This window comes from Periophthalmus magnuspinnatus, chromosome 4, assembly GCF_009829125.3.
Source record: "Periophthalmus magnuspinnatus isolate fPerMag1 chromosome 4, fPerMag1.2.pri, whole genome shotgun sequence".
Lineage (NCBI taxonomy): Eukaryota > Metazoa > Chordata > Actinopteri > Gobiiformes > Gobiidae > Periophthalmus > Periophthalmus magnuspinnatus.
Window position 1 is genome coordinate 6,759,567 of NC_047129.1, and position 19,884 is coordinate 6,779,450.

At 36.6% G+C, this 19,884-nt stretch overlaps 2 protein-coding genes across 4 annotated transcripts; one reads left to right on the forward strand and one right to left on the reverse strand.

The window, feature by feature from the left end:
• Positions 1-546: 546 nt before the first annotated feature.
• nmu (neuromedin U) lies at positions 547-4,439 on the reverse strand. The gene is made up of 7 exons (XM_033992178.1): positions 4,277-4,439; positions 2,817-2,872; positions 2,697-2,744; positions 2,304-2,357; positions 2,196-2,222; positions 655-708; positions 547-582 (listed from the first exon to the last, which is right to left on the reverse strand). The coding sequence occupies exons 1-7, from the start codon at positions 4,437-4,439 to the stop codon at positions 547-549; spliced, it is 438 nt and encodes a 145-aa protein (XP_033848069.1).
• A 6,201-nt stretch (positions 4,440-10,640) lies between these two features.
• exoc1 (exocyst complex component 1) lies at positions 10,641-19,828 on the forward strand. 3 transcript variants are annotated; one of them, XM_033964865.2, is made up of 19 exons: positions 10,641-10,712; positions 11,149-11,283; positions 11,370-11,500; positions 11,591-11,750; positions 12,654-12,841; positions 13,333-13,560; positions 14,157-14,289; positions 14,395-14,504; positions 15,565-15,714; positions 16,107-16,215; positions 16,616-16,660; positions 17,134-17,297; positions 17,384-17,497; positions 17,777-17,856; positions 17,928-18,156; positions 18,652-18,835; positions 18,913-19,112; positions 19,179-19,373; positions 19,447-19,828. In XM_033964865.2, exons 2-19 carry the CDS (start codon positions 11,160-11,162, stop codon positions 19,597-19,599), a joined length of 2,697 nt encoding a protein of 898 aa, XP_033820756.1. In that variant the 5' UTR covers positions 10,641-10,712; positions 11,149-11,159; the 3' UTR covers positions 19,600-19,828. The 3 variants fall into 3 exon arrangements, with proteins under 3 accessions (XP_033820756.1, XP_033820758.1, XP_055077267.1); XM_055221292.1 differs by having other exon boundaries at positions 10,653-10,712; positions 11,152-11,283; positions 19,447-19,742; XM_033964867.2 differs by lacking the exon at positions 16,616-16,660.
• The last annotated feature ends 56 nt before the right edge of the window (positions 19,829-19,884 follow it).

Sequence of the window (19,884 nt, forward strand, 5' to 3'; positions counted from 1 at the left end):
GTCTATTCTACAACTAACAAGAATGTGTTTCGAAAATGGTGCCAAATCTGTGTTACTTTGCTTGTTTGACTGGACTAGTCTTTCTTCTTTAGGTATGTACAAATTCAAGGTCACTGGAAAAAAACGATAAAAGAAAATCAGACAGGCTATATATATTTACACGTATTATAATCAGCATCTGTTCAAGAAACAACCACAAGGAAAAAATACATTAACATAAATATGTTTTTTATGATTTTTGAATGTATAACAATACACAACCGTGCTGGGTTGCATTATAGCAGTTTTAATTCACATAAAATAAAATATATCACCATGCTAATTATGGTGTAACACTCTGTATACATTCAGGTCATATAGAGCGATGTCTGTGTTTCCACATCCAGGTGCAAACAGGTCTGGTCCCACAACGCATTCCGATATGGACCCTATGCATACAAAAAGATTATTTAGGTTTGAAATATATATCTTGCTGAGCTTGTGTATTGTATTTGTTTCCCTCTTAGAATTATGTAATAAGATGCTTGATTCAGACAAACCTTATATTCATTCATACTCTAAAGATCGTCTACCATTCCTTGGCTAAAAATAAAAACATACCATTATATGTTTATACATAATATAATATGTTTGCACTAACTAGTATTGTCTTACCCGATAGAGAAAGTAGCCTCTGCTCTGGATGCCCCCTGGTCCCTGTAGCTCAGCCTGGTATAAAAATAAATAAAACATCTGCATTTCACAGTGCACTAAAAGCTTATGATAAGTAATTCCACATCCTTGAGTATGTGTAGTGCTTAAGGAATATTTTTAGAACCTCTTATTCCCCATCCCCCAGTATTAACCACTTATTTTGTGAATAATTTGTTTGATCTCTCAAGTGTTAGACTTTGAGATTACATGAACATTTCTGCAATAAAGCTTTCTTTGTCATAGATTAAGAAGATCAATAGTTGGGTTTATTGGGAAAGAAATGACAGTGAGCAAAAAAAAAAAAAAAAAACTGTGCTATATTGCCATCATTGTTGCAAGAGCTCTGTGAAAGATTAATGTAGCAGACTAGAATAAGTGTGACCTAACCCATAGAGCTAGTCAGGTAGGTGTCCAGTGGAGCCAAGCAGTCCTATAGGTCTGAAAGTAGAACATTTTCAGTTCAATACAATGGATAAGATAATAAATCCTCCTGATCTTTCAGTGAATCATATAAATATTTTGAAACCTGCTTATTTGCTATTTGTTGCAATGATATTAACCAATTTGTTAAATGCATAACCTTTAGAACAGAGAAATAAAATCATTAAAGTTGTATCATTTTTTTACTACCCAAAAATTGCTGCATTGTAATTTGTTCAAAATTGTTTTTAACTGACAAAATATCCCTTTTCTGCAGGATCTATAGCAGATTTCCAAAACCATTTGCTGTGTTTCCGGTCATATCTACCGCATGTCCATGTTGTGAATGATTGATTGCTATGAGGGATAAGTTCACCTGTCAGCGGCACTAATTTTAGCCCATAATTACCACAGGCTTGGGAAAGAACAGCTAATGTAGACTGAGCTTGCGCACAGCCGTGCGTATATCAAACTACCGTGTTACATGTAATACTCATGAAGTGGAACAACAAATGATTTTGACTTTCAGAGCTAGCACTTTTCCCATGTAAACATTGGTTTACTGATACAAAAAGTGTGCACTTCTTGTTTAATTTAAGATTCCAGGGTATGGCCCAATTGCAAACAATTTCATAAATGTATCTATATTTATGACTATATTCTAAGAATATTATCAATGAAACTATAATTGAGTGTCTTTAATCATGGGAAAGATAATAAAAAATAACTAAGAACAACTTACCTATTGTTAATGGAATTCATCTGGTTTTGCATATGCACTCGTAAGACTGCACACAGCTTGTATTACAAATTGAACATGCCAATGAAAATAAATTATGTCTTTTCTTTATAGTAATCAAAAATGAATTGGTTTAATATTGTATAAAATGCATACAGTAAAGATGAGTGTGGGACACATGTGGGACAAAGGCAATGGAGATGTTGTTGTTGTTTTTTACTTGCGGCTTTAAAAATGTACACATTTTTATATATGTATCATAATAGTGACATTCATATACTGATGATGGGTAATCTCTTGACATTTATCTTCATAAAATAGTGTGCTCTAGCTGGGTACTTACTCTTTTGCTTTCTTGTGTTTTTAACTCCTGGAAAAGAAAACAGAAACAGTTTATTCATAATATTTTAAATGTGTATGTTCTCACTTTAAAGAAAAATAAAAGTTCTACCTTTGATTTTTGAATCAGCATCAGGACACACAGCTCTCCTAATGGATCTGATGCCTACATGAAAGGAAACAAAAATTAACATAATAATAGATATTTGTCGTTCTACTGTTGTTACATCAAAACATATGCAGTACTGATTAGGTGACGACCACAGTCCCATAGTAGATATTTGCTGACACTGTTGTAAAGTATAAATATTGTGAGAAGTATTTGTGAAAATCTGTGAGAAAAATCTTACTTTGCATAGAAATGGCTCTTAATGATGTTTGTGGTATGATTTGCTTGGCTCAAAACAGATTCAGAACAAATATCTTAGAAAGCAAATTTGCCTTTAAGTTTCATTGTATTTTAATTAGTTTCTTGGGCAACTGTCATTCTCAAAAATATACTGACCCAAAACTTGTCTTCTGTTGAGAGGTAATATGAGCACACTGCATTTATCTGAAAAATATCAGTAAAAAGTTAACAGAAAATCTAACAGTTCAACCCAAGCCAAGGTTTTGTGGAGCATACCTGACTGAGCAGCTGCCTTTGGTCTGTTGTCACTTCTGCTACTGCTACTGGGGCACCTGTGTCCACCATGGGCAAATCAAAGCACAATATCAACATGCCAGCATTGAAATACATGTTTTTGTAAATACACAGTGCCTATAGTGCCGAAGCTGCCCCATGTCAGTTGCGCGTCTACTATGCACTGATGACGAATGTGATGATTGTGGGAGAAAATGCTCTGTTTTGACATGATTACTGCCAGGGCCATTAGCAAGGATAAAAGCATAATTGTAGAACATAGAGTTATTTCACAATGATTCCCTGGAGCAACATACACGAATCACACATATTCATACATCAGAAATAACTATGGGGTATACAAAATCTAATATAGTAACAGTGGTTGTCACCCATATTTACAGCTAATTAATGCCTTTTATGTGACCTGACAAGTCCAAGAGCACTGTTTGGCTGCTAAGAGTGCAGAGTTGTCAATCAATCAGCTTTCACAATGACAAGAATGAAGGAGTAATTGATTCACAAATCATAACACGCACCAGTCTAAATGTGTGAGTTGGATAGTGTCATTGATACAAAATGATAGTAGAGTTCTAGACAGTATTAAAACTCTATTCTTAGGGTCAGTTGCTATACTGTATTATTTATAGGGTTCTCTGTCATGTAGGTTTTCACAATCACTGTAGGAAGAATTTGCTGTTTAATTGATATCAGATTGTAGATTTCTTGACCAGGTTTATGATTAATAGTGCTGAAATTACTGGGCCTTTCCACAGGAAACTGGCACAAATGGTGATGTCTTCTCTATCAGCATAAATAAACAAAAGGGAATTTCATTTTGCATAATAGCTTTGACATGTGGTGCCACTATTCAACAATAAACGTGACTTTTTTTTTAAAGCACCAGATTAATATGGCAAATTTGTGGAGTTAATGCCTAACAAATGATAAAGGTTAAACAGTTGTGCAGTTTGGATATTTCTTTCAAAACCAGTAAAACTACCACAAACTTAAAGGTCCATGCCCATAACTCCAGCTGAAATTTTGACATAATAAAATTCTAGAAAGTGAATGCAACCCAACAATAAACTGTAAACAAAATCTTTAACATGGATTGTTTTCAATTTGTTATTAAGCGCACCTGCTCAACAGGGATCAGGGAAGGATGCAAACGGAAATCGTTCAGTTTGTTGCAGATTTCTGTCTCCAAAAGGTTTAAATTTTTTGTCGTATAGCGCACAAAATGCTTATTTTAAAATTTACCATACCTACTTGTGTTTATGAATAGTCCATAGTATAATCCTTGTTACATTACTTACACAAGTAAACAGTAAACAGTTGTAAACACAAGCCTAACATCTTAGCCTAATTAATCTTCCAGTTCAGCAAACCAAATTTGGTTTTTTTTAGGTGTTTTTTTTTTTTTTTTGTTTTGTTTTTTATTCTCGGTGTACGGAACTTACTTTCGCACGGTGGCGCGGTGAGGATGAGCAGGGCAGCGGTGGTGATGCTGATAAAAGTAACGGGACTCATGGCGCAGAGGTGCGTGTAGTGCGCGCTGCTGCTGTGGCTGTTGGCGGCTCCGCGTTGCGCACGGTGGTGACTTTGGCTCAGAATACTCCGCATCTCTTTCTTCCACTTTTTTTTCTTTTTGGTTTGTGTTTGCTTGACTTGTGCCCCTTCTGACAGTTACTATCCCACGTCAGAGAAATATGAAGGCGCGTGTCACACCCTCCTCGCGGGCAGACCTTTGGACTGCGTCATTGGAGCTTGGCGCGTAAAAAGTTAGTTGATTGATGGAGGTACAGGAATGAGGGCGTTCAGGAGGGAGACTTAGATAGCATTATCCATAATTCGTAATGTCGTCTAAATTGATTTATCTCCCTCCTTTTTTATTCTTTTTATGTCAATTTGTGTTCATTTGGGGGTTGGGGGTTATTAGCTTCCTTTTTTCATTTTTTCTTGCTCATTGGTTTTGGAGGATTGAGACAAGATTAGTTCAGACATTTGGAAAAAAATCCTGATGTCACCTTATCAAGGCATTGTTTTTGTGTTACTGACTGAAGATCTCCACTGGGAAAAACTGTTTGGAAACAGCGAATAGTCTACTTTCTTTTGAACCATGATTATGATGTAGAAGGAGAAGTCTCGAGAGCTGATAAGGGAATGGATAATCTTTATCCATAACTGATGTAAACGTCAGTCCCACTTAGGCCTATATCTCATCTTTCACTTATCAGGTGATACAAAAGGGTATTTAGAGGTCTATTCTTGCTTTTATTTCATGATCTACTTTTGAATAATGATTTTTATTTATTGTATTCAAAATTATTTGCAGTCTCTAACTATATTCAACTTAACTTCCAATAATACAACTAATCCATTTCTATTAGACATTGTGTTTTGGATTACACATTGAGCTGGAATATTAACAGATGTTGAATGACCGTTGATTGTAAGATGTGAATGAAAGTATACATATGAATGTGTTACTAGCTGTGTTCTGCCAACTACTAGACACAGAAGGGTGAGTGTGAATAATATTATATGGGTATGGATGTTAATTGGATTAAGTTGCTACATGGACAGGTTTGCATTTTAAATTGTATTGTGGATATGTAAATTTTAATGTTGTACAAGTGTGCATTTTAAATTGTATTGGGTATGTGTGTTTGTATGTATGTGTGTATGTATATGTAAATTTTAATGTTGACCCCTCCCCCTGAGGACAACAGATGGAAATTAGCTATAAAGATAGAATCTGGTACAAGCATCTCCGCCATTGCGCTTAATGTAATTGTACATTGTCCAATTAAATAAATAAATGAATACATGTTCATTGTCTCAAAAAGTCATTTTATTGTTATGGCTTATCACCTATTTTGACCGTCTTAAAACATATTTGTGACTTTTAGAAAAAGAAAAAAGCAATCCACTAACATTTAGACAAGACAAATCTTTACTATGACTTTGTCCTTAAATCAGAAGTGACTGTATTGCTCTGAAGAGCACAAAGCAGCATAATGGAGTTAATCTGTAGAGCCATCATCTTCATGTTTTGATAAAATACTTGAAAAGTGACTCAATGTCGCACACCTTTTGTCACTGAATAACAACCTAACTTGACACAAAAATAAAAATCTATTTCTAATTTCATGAATTTAAGTAGACAAAACAAAACAGGGATTAATCACAAAAACTGGAGAATTATGCCCAATTTCAAATTAATTTCAAATTAAATTCCCAAAAAACTTTAGTGCTGCTAGTGGAAAAGCTCAGCAACATCCTACCTCTATTTGAATAAACACGTCTTATTATACACGTCGTATTTAGCCCACCCACTCACCATAATCTCCAGTCTTCATAGGAGGAACTCTTATACTTGTTCTCAGCTTTAGAAAGCTTCTATTGGCCCAGTGTTTTTGAGATGTTCTCAAATGCCACGACCTTTATGTACTTTATAACAGGTTGACTGGCATTACCCTGGGATGAGGTAAAGCCCAGAGGCGGGCAGAAGAAGGTTATTGTTGGTTTAGCATTATTTGTTGTCCCATAATGTCATCTGACTCATTGTTTTCAATGAGTTACTTTTGTCTGGATAGTTACGGATATTTGATGGCTACTGATTGTGCTAAGCCTGCATAAATGAAGGGTGTTTTGTAAAGAAGAGCTACATGTCTGAAATGGACTGACATTCAGTAAAGACAATAAAAATGAGGTGATGGTTTTGCTCAAGGACGTGTGGTCTGAATTGTGTTGGACTGAACTGCCAACCTCAGGTTTGAACAAATTATGATTGCTTCTGTAACCCTCAGATACTGATATTGCTCAGCATTCATGGCATGATTTATGTTCAGGGATTAACCAATGCCAATACACAGTGTTACCATGTATTGTATTTCTTTTTCACACCTGTTCATTATTCTTATTTTTTATGTTGGATATTTAACTGTGACATATAGTCAACATTCATAGGACAAATAAGATTCAGATATCATTGAATCTGGGTTTGTTATGAAATATGAATTGTGGTATACTATACCAGTTGTGCCAGGTGCCATTTTGCCATAAAACAAGGTTTTGTATTTCTCCTTTTAGTAACACTACATTGTCTTCAGGAATTATTGGGGGCTATAGGCCAGTAATTGTCAGGAATCTGGTTACTTCCTGCTTCTCATAAAAGGCTACTTATGCAATTCATGACACATGAGTATAATGTAACAAAAGCAATAATGTTATGGATATGAGCCAGTCTCTTACACCACTGAACACAAATTAAACTGCAGCAAAAAGTCACTGCAATACATTCAGTCAGTAGAAACTAAGCTATGTTATTAATATGCTGATTAATGTAAGTCTGTTACTCTACAAGCAGCATCAGAGGCTGCATAATATGAGGGCTCTCTCCTTCTCCATTTAATGACAAATTTAGATGTATGTGAATTGATGAATCTAAAGTACATCAACTGTGTGAGCAAATGGTTGTGTAGACTACTACATCTGCTACCTTTCCTTCTTGCTCATGGTTACACAGATTGTACAATCTTGTTGTTTCCATGTGAAAACGTGAGAGAGCAAACTGAACAAAAAACAAAACAAAACAATGATTTTGCTTGTATCTTGCCCAGAGTCGTTTCTTATTTTTTACTTCTTACTTTTAAGATTTTACTTTTACTCTTCGCTATTGCTATTTTCTGTTATGGTGTTCTTGTTATATTTCATAAGAAAAAAACAAAAAAACAAAAAACATACCTTTAAACAAATAATATTAATATTGCTTTGATATTGCTGTCGGCGATTAGGCTATTGTGATTGGGGCAGAAAAGGAGAGTTGGATTTTGTTTGTTAAAGCTATTTCCCTTTTTTACATATATTGTTTTTTATATTTGATCTGCATTTGTTCAAAACTGAAATTCACAAAATATCTTTCCAACATTTTCCACGCACCCACTTTAAATGACATGATTACTTTAACCAAACGGCACAAATGATCGCGGTCTAACAAGCAGAGAGCTCTATATGCAGCATTGCTCATGTAATAGCAGCTCTCCTGCTCACTGTTTGAGCGGTCTGCATGTTGTTCTTAGCGTGCTATCTGACGGCATTACCTTGGCGTGAGGTTACCAAAGTGGGCTATGTCTGTAACAAGCTCTTTTGGCTTTGTATATTTAACTATTTTCTTTACACTGAAAGGGAGAGTGGGAAAAGAAATGCCATTATAAAGGATATCTGAGGCAAAACAGATCAGATTGGAAAGTTTTTACAACCTCGCTTCTCAGACCCAAACAACAGTACATTTTTTTCAGATGAATGCACCACAGTATAACAACACAAGATTGGGCTTATACACGACTGAACTTAAAAGTGTGTCCAAAAGATATCTTTCAATGGTTGCATTTCAATGTAAACTGTAGTATGTTAGACTAAAGCACTAAACTGACCACAGTGCCACTCCACTGCAATTCCCAATTAAACAAGAAATATGAAACTGCATATTTTAAATAGCAAGCTTTCATTTAGTAAATAGCAAACTTTCATTTAGTTACTCTTATTAATGCAAATACTGATTACACACAATAAAAATAGATAAATACATATGAATTTAAGATCAAACATATATATAACTAATTCATCATCCCTTGTAATTCTCTAAGATTAGTGGACATACATGTGTACTTCACTCTCCATGTTTAGAGAAAGATGCTTCAAGATTGGGTTTGTGTGCTCAGTGTGCTCCCACAAACAGATGACAATTACCTGTGTCAGCCCTAACTGGAAATAGAAATTAATTAAAGATTATTGGTCAAATTTCAAAAAACAATGTACAATCTCTCACTAAATCATCAAGTGTAAACATTCCTGTATCACAACTACAGCTCTATAACACGGTGTTGATGCGTTCTTCAGGCGTATTAAAAGGCAGAGTGAAATGCCAAGCAGATAGCACCTCAAATATTTCAGATCTAAACAGGAATAGAAAATGCTATCTGGCCCTGATCGGCTGTGTGAATGTCAAATGGAGATTAGACAGATGTTATCACTGTCCCCTGACGCTGCACTGGTTCATTGGGCTCATGTCTCTGTGACTCTGGGGCTCCCGAGTCTGCCATCATCAGGTTTATTTATATGGGGCACCTCTCACCTGCACACTTCCTCTATGCAACAATAAACAAGAATAGATGGGGTCTAGGTGCATGACCTATTGCTGAAATGTTTCTTTTTAATAACAGTCTTAAGAAACCGTTCCAATTGCCCTTCAATGTAAGAGTAGGTGATGTATATTAAAGGCCCTATATCTGACTTTTATTTCTTCAGCAAAGCGGCTTTTACACAATATGGTGGACTGAATTTCACAATTGAAAGTTATGTTATTGGATAAGAACAGGAAAATAAGAATGAACTGTCAAAGACCCTAATTCTTGTCCAGCAGGTGGTTGAATGAGAACCATGTAGAAACAGCTTCCCAAGAAAATCGCAGACAGTTGTTTCTCTGTCATGGTTCAACATTTGAGCAAAAGAAGGAACTAAAAAGGTGAATTTGAGAAGCTTATTAAAACTGAATAGTGATCTAACCCTGTGATCTCCATCTATTTGGAGAAGTGTGTTGCTTTTCTTACAGATACATGACATCAGCTTTTCTTAACCCACTCCTCTGTTTGTTCAGCCAATGACAATGGCTATGTAAACTCTCAAAATAAACTTTGGCCAGTGCCTCATGACCCCCCGAAAATAACACAATTCAAGTCAGTCATTCACTCACATTCATTCAAAAGAAGCAGCCGTCAAGACTCACATGTGATGAGTAGAATAAAACTGCTCTGGAATCTGTCTGACAAATACCATCACCCTATTCCAAAATATTCTATATACTATTATGATTTACCGTGAATAAATTGTAATATTTTACATTTACACAGTGTCCAACTCTCTACAGCATGGTTTGTGAAAAATGTTTATGTGTTATGTTATAAAAATGTTGACATTCCAAAGTATCACAGAGTAACAGCTGCAGGCCGTATTCTTCATGGCCAGTGATGAAACACAAACATGGAACATAATTAAACATAACTGAGTGTACAGTGGAATTTAGCTCATAAGGTGCTCTAAAGATTTTAACTTTATCAAAACCAAAACTTGGTACTTGCATAGGGCCTAATGTATTGTGTACAAGCTATATAAGCAGTATCCTCGCGCGATCAACATCCATGTTTTGGGAAGGATGCTCGATGCTAAAAAACAATGCAAAATGGCCATTCAGTTCATAAAATTAATAAGCCTAGGCAAATAGGTCTGATGTTTTTCCCTGTATGTAAATCCAGGTATTGTTTCTGTTCTAATAACAAATTAAGGAGCAGTTATGAAGGATAAAGAGACAAAATATAGGCCTACACTTAATAAAATACTGCATAATGGAGTAGGCTACTCTCCTTTGTTGCCACCCACCACAGTTGCCACACTATTTCTGTGGATGAACAATGCCACCTGCTGTTAATGTAGTCTAATTAGCCTATTGAAGACAGGTCAATTGTCTGCATTATGTTCTAAAAGCACTGCTTAATGGCTAAAAAGAGATAAAAAGGGTAAGTTGATGCGCGCAACCAGTGGGAGCCTCCGTTACCGCACAGCTTAATTTTAAAATAACTTAAATTAGAGTTAGAATTTTGAGCAACTGATGAATTGTGTACGTGTCTTAAGTAGATAAAATGCCTGTGCCTAACTTCATCAGGTCCCTTTCTATGGATCATGGAAGTGGAAGTATCCATCCATGCTGTGGGTCCCTGGCACAGACTGGATGCTGCGACGTGCGCTGCGCCGTGGAGGTCACATGACAAACACAACCCGGAAGCTAGAGGGCGGTGCTGCTGCTGCTCTGCTAAAGGCTGCTGGCGGTGTAACGAGGTAATAAGTGCCTTTATGTTACGCAGTTGTTCATATTAGGGTGTTTTTTGTTTTAATTTCAGATTAACCACCATATTAATTGTGTTACCAGTGCAACCCCTGTATGTAGGAGATCAGCGGTTTTTGCTTGGCCAGCTAGCATTGTAAGCTAACAGTGAAAATAGCATAGCAGGAGTTGTGTGTATAATGTAAGCTATTAAACATTATAATTGATACAAGACATTTTTAATGCAGAAACCGGTTGGTAATGATATAGAATATTACAAATGTCGTATAGGTTAAATGGATCACTGTGTCTCTAATTTGAATAACAACCAAGTCTGATGTTCTTCGTGTCTGTAAACCATTGCTATGACAGATCTCTGGACAAATGTGTATAACCTCTGCAAAGCGTTGTAATAATGTCTTGTATATGTGTTTGTTTTTCATATGACAGCAGCCTCCACCATGACAGCCATAAAGCATGCGCTCCAGAGGGATATCTTCACTCCCAATGATGAGCGTCTCCTCGGTATCGTCAATGTCTGCAAAGCTGGGAAGAAGAAAAAGAACTGCTTTTTGTGTGCCACGGGTATGACGTCAATAAATGTATATGACAACCAAATTCCTCTCTGGGCATTGGTATAATTGTCATAGTAATGTATATGTTTTGTTTAGTCACTACGGAGAGACCGGTTCAAGTGAAGGTAGTAAAGGTGAAGAAATCTGACAAAGGGGACTTCTATAAAAGACAACAGACCTGGGAGCTTCGGGACTTGACTGAAGTTGATGCCAAAGATGCAAGCAAGGTACATTGTATAAGTTCACTATTTTATCTTTCAGTAACATATTTGTAATGGCCCATCTTCACAGCCCAATGTATTTGCCTATTGTATTAGGAAAACCCTGAGTTTGACCTACACTTTGAGAAGGTGTATAAGTGGGTGGCCAGTAGCACAGCTGAGAAAAACTCCTTCATCTCCTGTATTTGGAAACTGAATCAGCGATACTTGAGAAAGAAGCTTGAATTTGTGAATGTCAGTCCTCAATTGCTGGAGGGTATGCAAAATATTTCTGATTTACAATTTGTGACCACAGAATTTAATGTATTTAAATGCATGCCTGCTGTATTGAGTTGCTACTGTTGACTCTAATTATGTTGCTTTTGCTTGCGTTGTTTTACTTGATACGACTGTGCTTACACACTCTACCTCTTCTTTGAATCCTGATTTGTTGTATGGCTTTATGTGTTAAATTCTTGTTTATTCTCACTTTTTCTCTTGACCTTTCTCTGGCCAGAACTTCCTAAAGCGGAAGGTTGGTAGGACTTCACTCCCCCCTCTTCATTGTAATTTCATTGCCTCAGTCAACAAATCCCATTATAAATACATTATAATGATCCATTCACTAAACTCACCCTGTCATCTAATGAGAAGTTCATCTAACAAAACATTGCAAGTATGAATAATTGTATGATACACCCTAGTGTTAAAATGCGTTCAACAGTAGTGCATTGTTTACCTGTTTAATCGCTTCATGTTATAGCACACTTAAATAAAATGTATTCTAATCATGACATAATATTTTCCTATTTTTGTTATAATAATGTTTTATTTAAACTAGCGTCAAATAGATTAGTATCACCAATGTTGATTTAAATAGTAATTATGCATTAAATAGTATAGTCAATGTAAAAAAAAAAGGAATTTAAACATGCTGTTCTTGTTCTTGTCTGCTTTGGTCTATTGTTACTTACCAGTCCATTGTTAGGTCTTCATTTTTGAGAGTTTGACTGTGCATCCTCACTACATCTCTGTTAGACATAGGAAAATTAGCCTTAGACAAGCTCATACACTGTACAACTGAAATTCTTTTTCTGATTGTCCCACATACTTATGTTAACCAAGGAAAGAAACCCTTGAAGTTGTCATAGCAACACTACTTTTTAAATTTTTTTTATAGAATCAGTGCCAAGTGGAGAAAGCCAGAGTGTTGCTGGGGGTGATGAAGATGCTCTTGATGAGTACCAGGAACTCAGCACTCGTGAGGAGCAGGACATCGAGGGCATGATGGAGATATGCGAGTATGCCATCTCTAACGCTGAGGCCTTTGCAGAGCAGCTTTCGAGGGAGCTGCAAGTCCTCGATGGGGTTAGTTACATAATAAGCTCTATTACAAAATGGCATAACTTATGGTTAATATCTCTTTATTTACTGTGCCTTTTACATGAAACAAAAACAGAAAAGTTGTTTATTTATGGACTGGAGTGAGTTTTTGGACCAAATAAAAATCAAAATTGCTACATTTTCAGTTAACTTATTATGATTCTGACTGTTAAATGTACTTGAAATACATTTTTTGTAAGTTGGGTAGAAAAGCCATATTTGTTCTCAACAGTAATAATTCTGCCGTTCCAAGCCATGGTATGATCCTACAATTTAACATCTTATCTGTCCAATGGAGTCACTGGAAAGATGAGGTCAGGTTTTAGAATATAAAAAATACAAACCTAGTACACATGACATACCTGAACCTTTCTGTCGATATGGTTGTCAAAGAGAGGAATTAGTAGAGGCAACATTTGTATTATGTTGTATGTAACAACAATAATCATGACCTACATTCTCCTCCCATCTTCCAGGCCAACATTCAGTCCATTATGGCATCAGAGAAGCAGGTTAATATCCTGATGCAGCTTCTGGATGAAGCTCTGACTGAGGTCGACACGATTGAGGGCAAACTGAGCAGCTACGAAGAGATGCTGCAGAGCGTGAAGGACCAAATGGATCAGATCTCTCAGAGCAACCGTCTCATCCAAATCAGCAACACCAACAATGGAAAACTACTTGACGAGATTCAGTTCTTAGTGGTAAATTAATAGTTATGTTATAATTAGAAATTGTTGATTTTAATTAAGTATATGACGAGGTGTAAAAGAAAATAACAGATGTAATCTTCTTAATGGCCCCATAGTATGCTATTTTTTGATGTGTTATAATGTTTCCTCATCAAAAAAATACCTGGAGTTTGTTTTGTTTCATTCACACCTATTTAACAAACAATGTCTGCATATTTAGGTTTAGTTCTTCACAGGAAGTGCTCCACTGTGTTTTTAAGATCCATACTCAGTAGAATCATTTGGATTATTTCAGCCTTGGAACTACCAATCTCTACTGATTAAATGAGGAGAGGTAGCTGTTAACGACTAACTGGGTATGTTTTTGATGAGGTAACAACATTCTAACATAGTTTAAGGTTCACAAGAGCCAATTATGTGTCATATAGGTCTTTTGAAGTAGGAAAAAGTAGTGAGCAATAAGAGCCATATTGTTTGGGCTAGACCAGCATCTCCAAAAAGTGTAACTCTGTTAAAACATATAAAAAAACAACAACTGATGATAAAAATTAAAAAAATATATACTTCAGATAATAGTTTGTAGACATGACTGCCATTTATCTCTTCAGAATTATCTAGACTTGTCGAAGGGACACATCAGGGCGTTACAGGAGGGAGATCTGACGTCTCCTAAAGGGATTGAAGCCTGTATCAACGCTTCTGAAGCTCTTCTGCAGTGCATGAATGTGGCACTCCGACCAGGTATGTAATACTACAATGAAATAATATAACTGTATTTGTAATAAATAATATGTCTTTAATATGAATATTTTCAGTATATAATTTTTCATTCATGTCTTTTTCCAGGTCATGACAAGCTGTCAGCAGTAAAACAGCAGCAGCACCTGTTCGCGGAGCTCAGAGACACCTTTGCCCGGCGTCTCACGAATCACCTCAACAATGTGTTTGTTCACCAGGTAACATTTTACAAGTCATGTGAAAGCAATTAAAACTTAACTTGCTGTTGCATTCACCAAGCTCACTGTCTTTCCACGAAACAGAAACGTTTATTGTTTGTTGCTTTTGTTTAATGCAAACTAAAAATGCTATAGTAATTGAATTTGGACATAGCAAAGTAAATAGCAGAGTAAATAGTTCCTAAAAACTGCTTCCAAATCCTACTGACTTCCCGTGTCCTAGCTTAGACTTCCTGTTTGCTGCAGCTCTATTTCCTGTGTAGTTTCCTGATATGCTGTGTCCCTTCTCTTTCTTACCCCATGTTCCACTCTTAATTCATCCTCCTCTTCTCTCTTATTCTATCTCTCACTTTCTCTCTCTTTTTCTGTATCAGTTCAACCACTTCAGTTACTTCAAAATGACCATCCCTCAGTTCTATAGGTCCTCCTGTCTGTCTCTCCCAGTGAGTACTTGCTCATGTCTGCCACTGGATGACCTCTCATTCTTCATTCTAACTTACATTACTTTATGTAAGGGAGTTTGGGCCATGGTCTACTGCTTGGCGAATGTATTTGACTCTTTAATATCATCATTGACTTTTAATCCCTAACTACAGGTGACCACAACATATTTTTTACTTGTCAGTTAAACAATTTATTACATGGGTTGGCTGTCATGCTAACAATTCATTGCCTGACTGCTGTGTGCATGTATGAATGAGCTCAAATATGACAGTAGAAGATTAAGAAAAAAAAGATTAAAATACAGGTGTATGGCTATCCAGGTTAAACAAAAATCAGTTCAACAGTTGTGTTCAAAAAGTGGAAATTTACACAGGAGCTTATTTTAAGTATTTTTCATTGGATATTTTTTTGTAAGTGTAAGAGGAACTGTAGTTTTTCTAGTTCAAATCCCTGTGTATACATTTGATAATTGGTGTTCTTTACTTCTCATAATTTTTGAATTTACTGACATACACCTGAATTTGAGATGTTATAGTTGGTCTTTTTTCCTGCCTTGACATTTACTTCTAAACTTTATTATTTATTAATTTAATATAATTTTGATTTTGTGTTGTAGGGACATGACCAGAGCTCCACACTGTCCCAGAACACTGCAGAGTTGACACTGCCCAAACACAGCCCCCTGCACAGAGACCTGCTGCGTTACGCTAAACTCATGGAGTGGCTGAAGAACACACATAAGGAGAAATACGACGGCCTATCCAGGGTAGACATCATAATCTAATAATCATTAATGTAATATAAAACTGATTATGAAACATTTTCTATTGTGTTAATATTGAAATTAATTGCTAAGAAATAACAGGGATTTGACCAACACAAAATAATTATCTCTATTCTATATCTAAAGGCCCTCAATTTGTATATTTTATTGGTTAAAATATGTTTAAAAATCTCAATATACTGTAAAAATAATCACTTGACTAAAAAAAGAGAAAATGTTAGCTTGTTGCAGCACTAATCCAAGGACTGAACCAGTGTGACGCAGAGTAAAGCCCCCAAGATACCAGAGCATGTCAAATTAAGATCCACAAAAAGTGTGTATTGATGCTATAGAGAAAAAGTGCTCTAAAATATGTTTTCTCTCTTATTTAACAGACCTATGTTGATTACATGAGTCGGCTGTATGAACGTGAAATTAAAGATTTCTTCGAAGTAGCCAAGATCAAGATGGCAGGAACAAGCAAGGAGGCAAAGGGCAAGTTTGGTAAGAAATCTCTGCAAGTCTGGCTCATCCAGATACATTCGAAAATGATTTCTTTGCATGAGTACACTATATTCACTGTATCTCTAAGGTGTCATACCACGTTACAACCGACATGAATATCTGCCTTAATGCTTTTATGCATTATAAATAAATTCATCATTTGCTTTTGCTTTTGTTTGTATGTTTGGGTATGGCACAAGGTGGACCTTTACATTACTCATCCCCTGTATGTCCTGTGTCAGCTTATCTCTGAAAACAAAGTGGTGTATTTTGTTTTCCAAAGTTTGTGCTAGCGTTCTTAAGCCACTGAACATCTCTAACCTCTCAGTCGTCCCATTGCTGCATGTTCTGAGCCTAACATGTCTCTGTCTTTGATGCCTGCCTTTCTAACCGGCTGCAGCCACGCTTCCTCGGAAAGAGAGTGCACTCAAAGCGGAAACAGAAAGTAAGTATCAAGCTCAAGGACTTTTAACTTAAATAAATGGCTTTTATTGTGCTTTTTTGCTATTTGTCTTCATCACCAATAACCGACTCAAACTCCTGAAAGCTTTGTACTTTATGATGTTAAATGTGTACTCCACAGTATTACATCCCTTATGCTGAATTATCAACTAGAGTTGTTTTGTATATTGTAAATGACTGGTTGTTGAAGCTGCACTCTTTTAATCTCAAAACTGTCAAATAATAAAAAATGTAAAAAATGCAGACACATACATAGAAACATACAAAAACTAGTACAACCAATTAAAGCTGCATATTTTGATTTGGACACAAAGTAAATAAGTAAAGATGTCATTTCAGTTTTACAATGTCAAACCAGTATTAAAACATAACCTTTCAACCCATTAAATCTAGACACTACTGTCTATCCACCCATGACCCTCTTTCTCAAACGTAACCTTGTATGTGCTGTGCCAGGCCTCCATGGCAGCTCTGGGAAACTCACCGGCTCCACCTCCAGTCTGAACAAACTCACTGTTCAGGGCTCCAACAGCAGACGCTCCCAGTCCTCCTCCCTGCTTGATATGGGAAACATGTCTGCCTCGGATTTGGACGTAGCTGACAGGACCAAATTTGACAAGGTTCATACTCTAGTCTTAATACTTTCCCTAATTCTGTTGTTTGTGTATCACTTTCACAAATGGACACAACTGATGTTTGGTTTCAGATTTTTGAGCAAGTTCTCAGTGAGTTGGAGCCCTTATGTCTTGCTGAACAGGACTTTATCAGTAAATTCTTTAAACTGCAACAGCACCAAGTTGTCATACCTCCACTCGCCCAGGTAAAGGATCAATTTTGTTAAGAGAAAAAATGTGTATACTTTTTTGTATAATATACCATATATATGCAATCAGGTTTGTTAATTGTGATGAATAAGAAAAATATAATCTATCAAATAATAAACTGTTATTGTGTGCTGTAAAAACATGTTTAACTAATAAGACAGCACAGTCAAGCCACTAATAGAATAGGAAGGTTGTTTTGAATCTTATCTGTGACCATATATCCAGTTGTACCTATTTGCATTGATTTGTTATGTGCATTTGTGTTTTCCTGTCAGCCTGAGACAGAGGAGCCTGACGGAGGTGTGCAGACAAGATTACCTCATCACACCGAACACAGACACTCCTTATCATCTGAGTAAGTGGTGGATTTGATATTTTAAACTTTAGTCCCCTACACACTATTTATTTCAATGTAATCTATTGCAGGAAAGACATGGTGCGTCTGATGATGAATAAAATTTTCCAGAGTATAGAGACAGAGCTGAACAGTCTCATAGCTTTAGGGGACAAGATCGACAGCTTCAACTCCCTGTACATGTTAGTGAAAATGAGTCACCACGTTTGGACAGCGGAGAACGTTGACCCTGCCTCATATCTCAGCACGACTTTGGGAAATGTGCTGGTCACCGTCAAGAGGAACTTTGATAAATGCATTGTAAGTTCATCTAGTGTACAGTATATTTTGTTGTAAATGATGAGGTTTATAATATATACAGTAGTGAAGTGTTACCCTATGACAAGATGAGCAGTCTTCACACATTGACCTTTCTAAAACCTCGAATTCTGATACATCCATCCATCCATTTTCTTCCGCTTATCCGGGGCCGGGTCGCGGTTGCAGCAGTCTAAGCAGATACTCCCAGACTTCCCTCACCCCAGACACGTCCTCCAGCTCCTCCGGTGGGACCCCAAGGCGTTCCCAGGCCAGCCGAGAGACATAGTCCCTCCGGCTTGTCCTGGGTCTTCCCCAGGGCCTCCTCCCGGTGGGACATGCCCAGAACACCTACCTAGGGAGGCGTCTGAATTCTGATACAAAAATTACATAATGTTCTCCTCTCAGTGGTTGTCAATTTGCTGTCTGAAAAAAGTGCTTCAAGTCAAGCCTAATAAGCCTAAATACCTTAACCCTTATCATTGTTTTCTTTTGCAGTCTGGTCAGATAAGACAAATGGAAGAAGTTAAAATCTCAAAGAAAAGCAAAGTTGGTATACTGCCTTTTGTTACTGGATTTGAAGAGTTTGCAGAGTTGGCTGAAACCATTTTTCGTAATGCTGAACGCCGTGGGGACCTGGACAAAGCTTATGTCAAACTTATCAGAGCCGTATTTATGAATGGTAATCCCAGGAAACTCATAAATATATTTTGCGCATGTATAATTGAAGTCACTGAGAAAAACCTTTTGCTTCAACAGTGGAGAAAGTGGCCAATGAAAGCCAGAAGACGCCACGTGATGTTGTAATGATGGAGAATTTTCATCACATCTTTTCAACACTGTCACGTCTAAAGATCTCATGTTTGGATACAGAGAGACGTGAAGCTAAGCAGAAATATACAGATCATCTCCAGTCATATGTCATAAACTCTCTGGGTCAGCCTCTGGAAAAACTCAATGTAAGAAACAAAACATAATGATTATAATGTCTATATGTATTTTAATTTAAAATCTGTCTTCTGTAGCATTTCTTTGAAGGAGTGGAAGCACGTGTAGCTCAGGGCGTCCGTGAGGAGGAGGTTAGCTATCAACTGGCCTTCAACAAACAAGAACTTCGCAAAGTTATCAAAGAATATCCTGGCAAAGAAGTGAAAAAGGGACTTGACAACCTCTACAGGAAAGTTGACAAACATCTGTGTGAAGAAGAAAGTCTACTCCAAGTAAGAAATTGTCAACATCCTCTAAAACCTTCACACATTTCAGATCTTTACATTGCTTCATTTTATCCACTAGGTGGTGTGGCACTCCATGCAAGACGAGTTCATCAGACAGTACAAGCACTTTGAAGATTTAATAGGCAGGTGCTACCCAGGCTCTGGAATCACCATGGAGTTTACCATTCAGGACATGCTGGAGTACTTCTCTAGTATTGCCCAATCACACTAAATGCTCTACAACAATGACTCCATCCGCTACATGATACTGCTTGTTAGTGTATATAAAGACATTTCTTTGGTGTGAGTGAATGAATGAGTGCATGTGTGTAGTTTTTTTTTGCTTATAATATATTAAAGGGAGCAAATTTGTATTAGATTCAACACAAATTAAATATTAATCATGTCATTTGTTATTCTTTTGCCATATGTATATATTAAATCTTAAGTTGCTATTGCCTACCTTGTCTCATATTTTTATAACCTTATTATGATATATGTATTTATTAATTTGCTT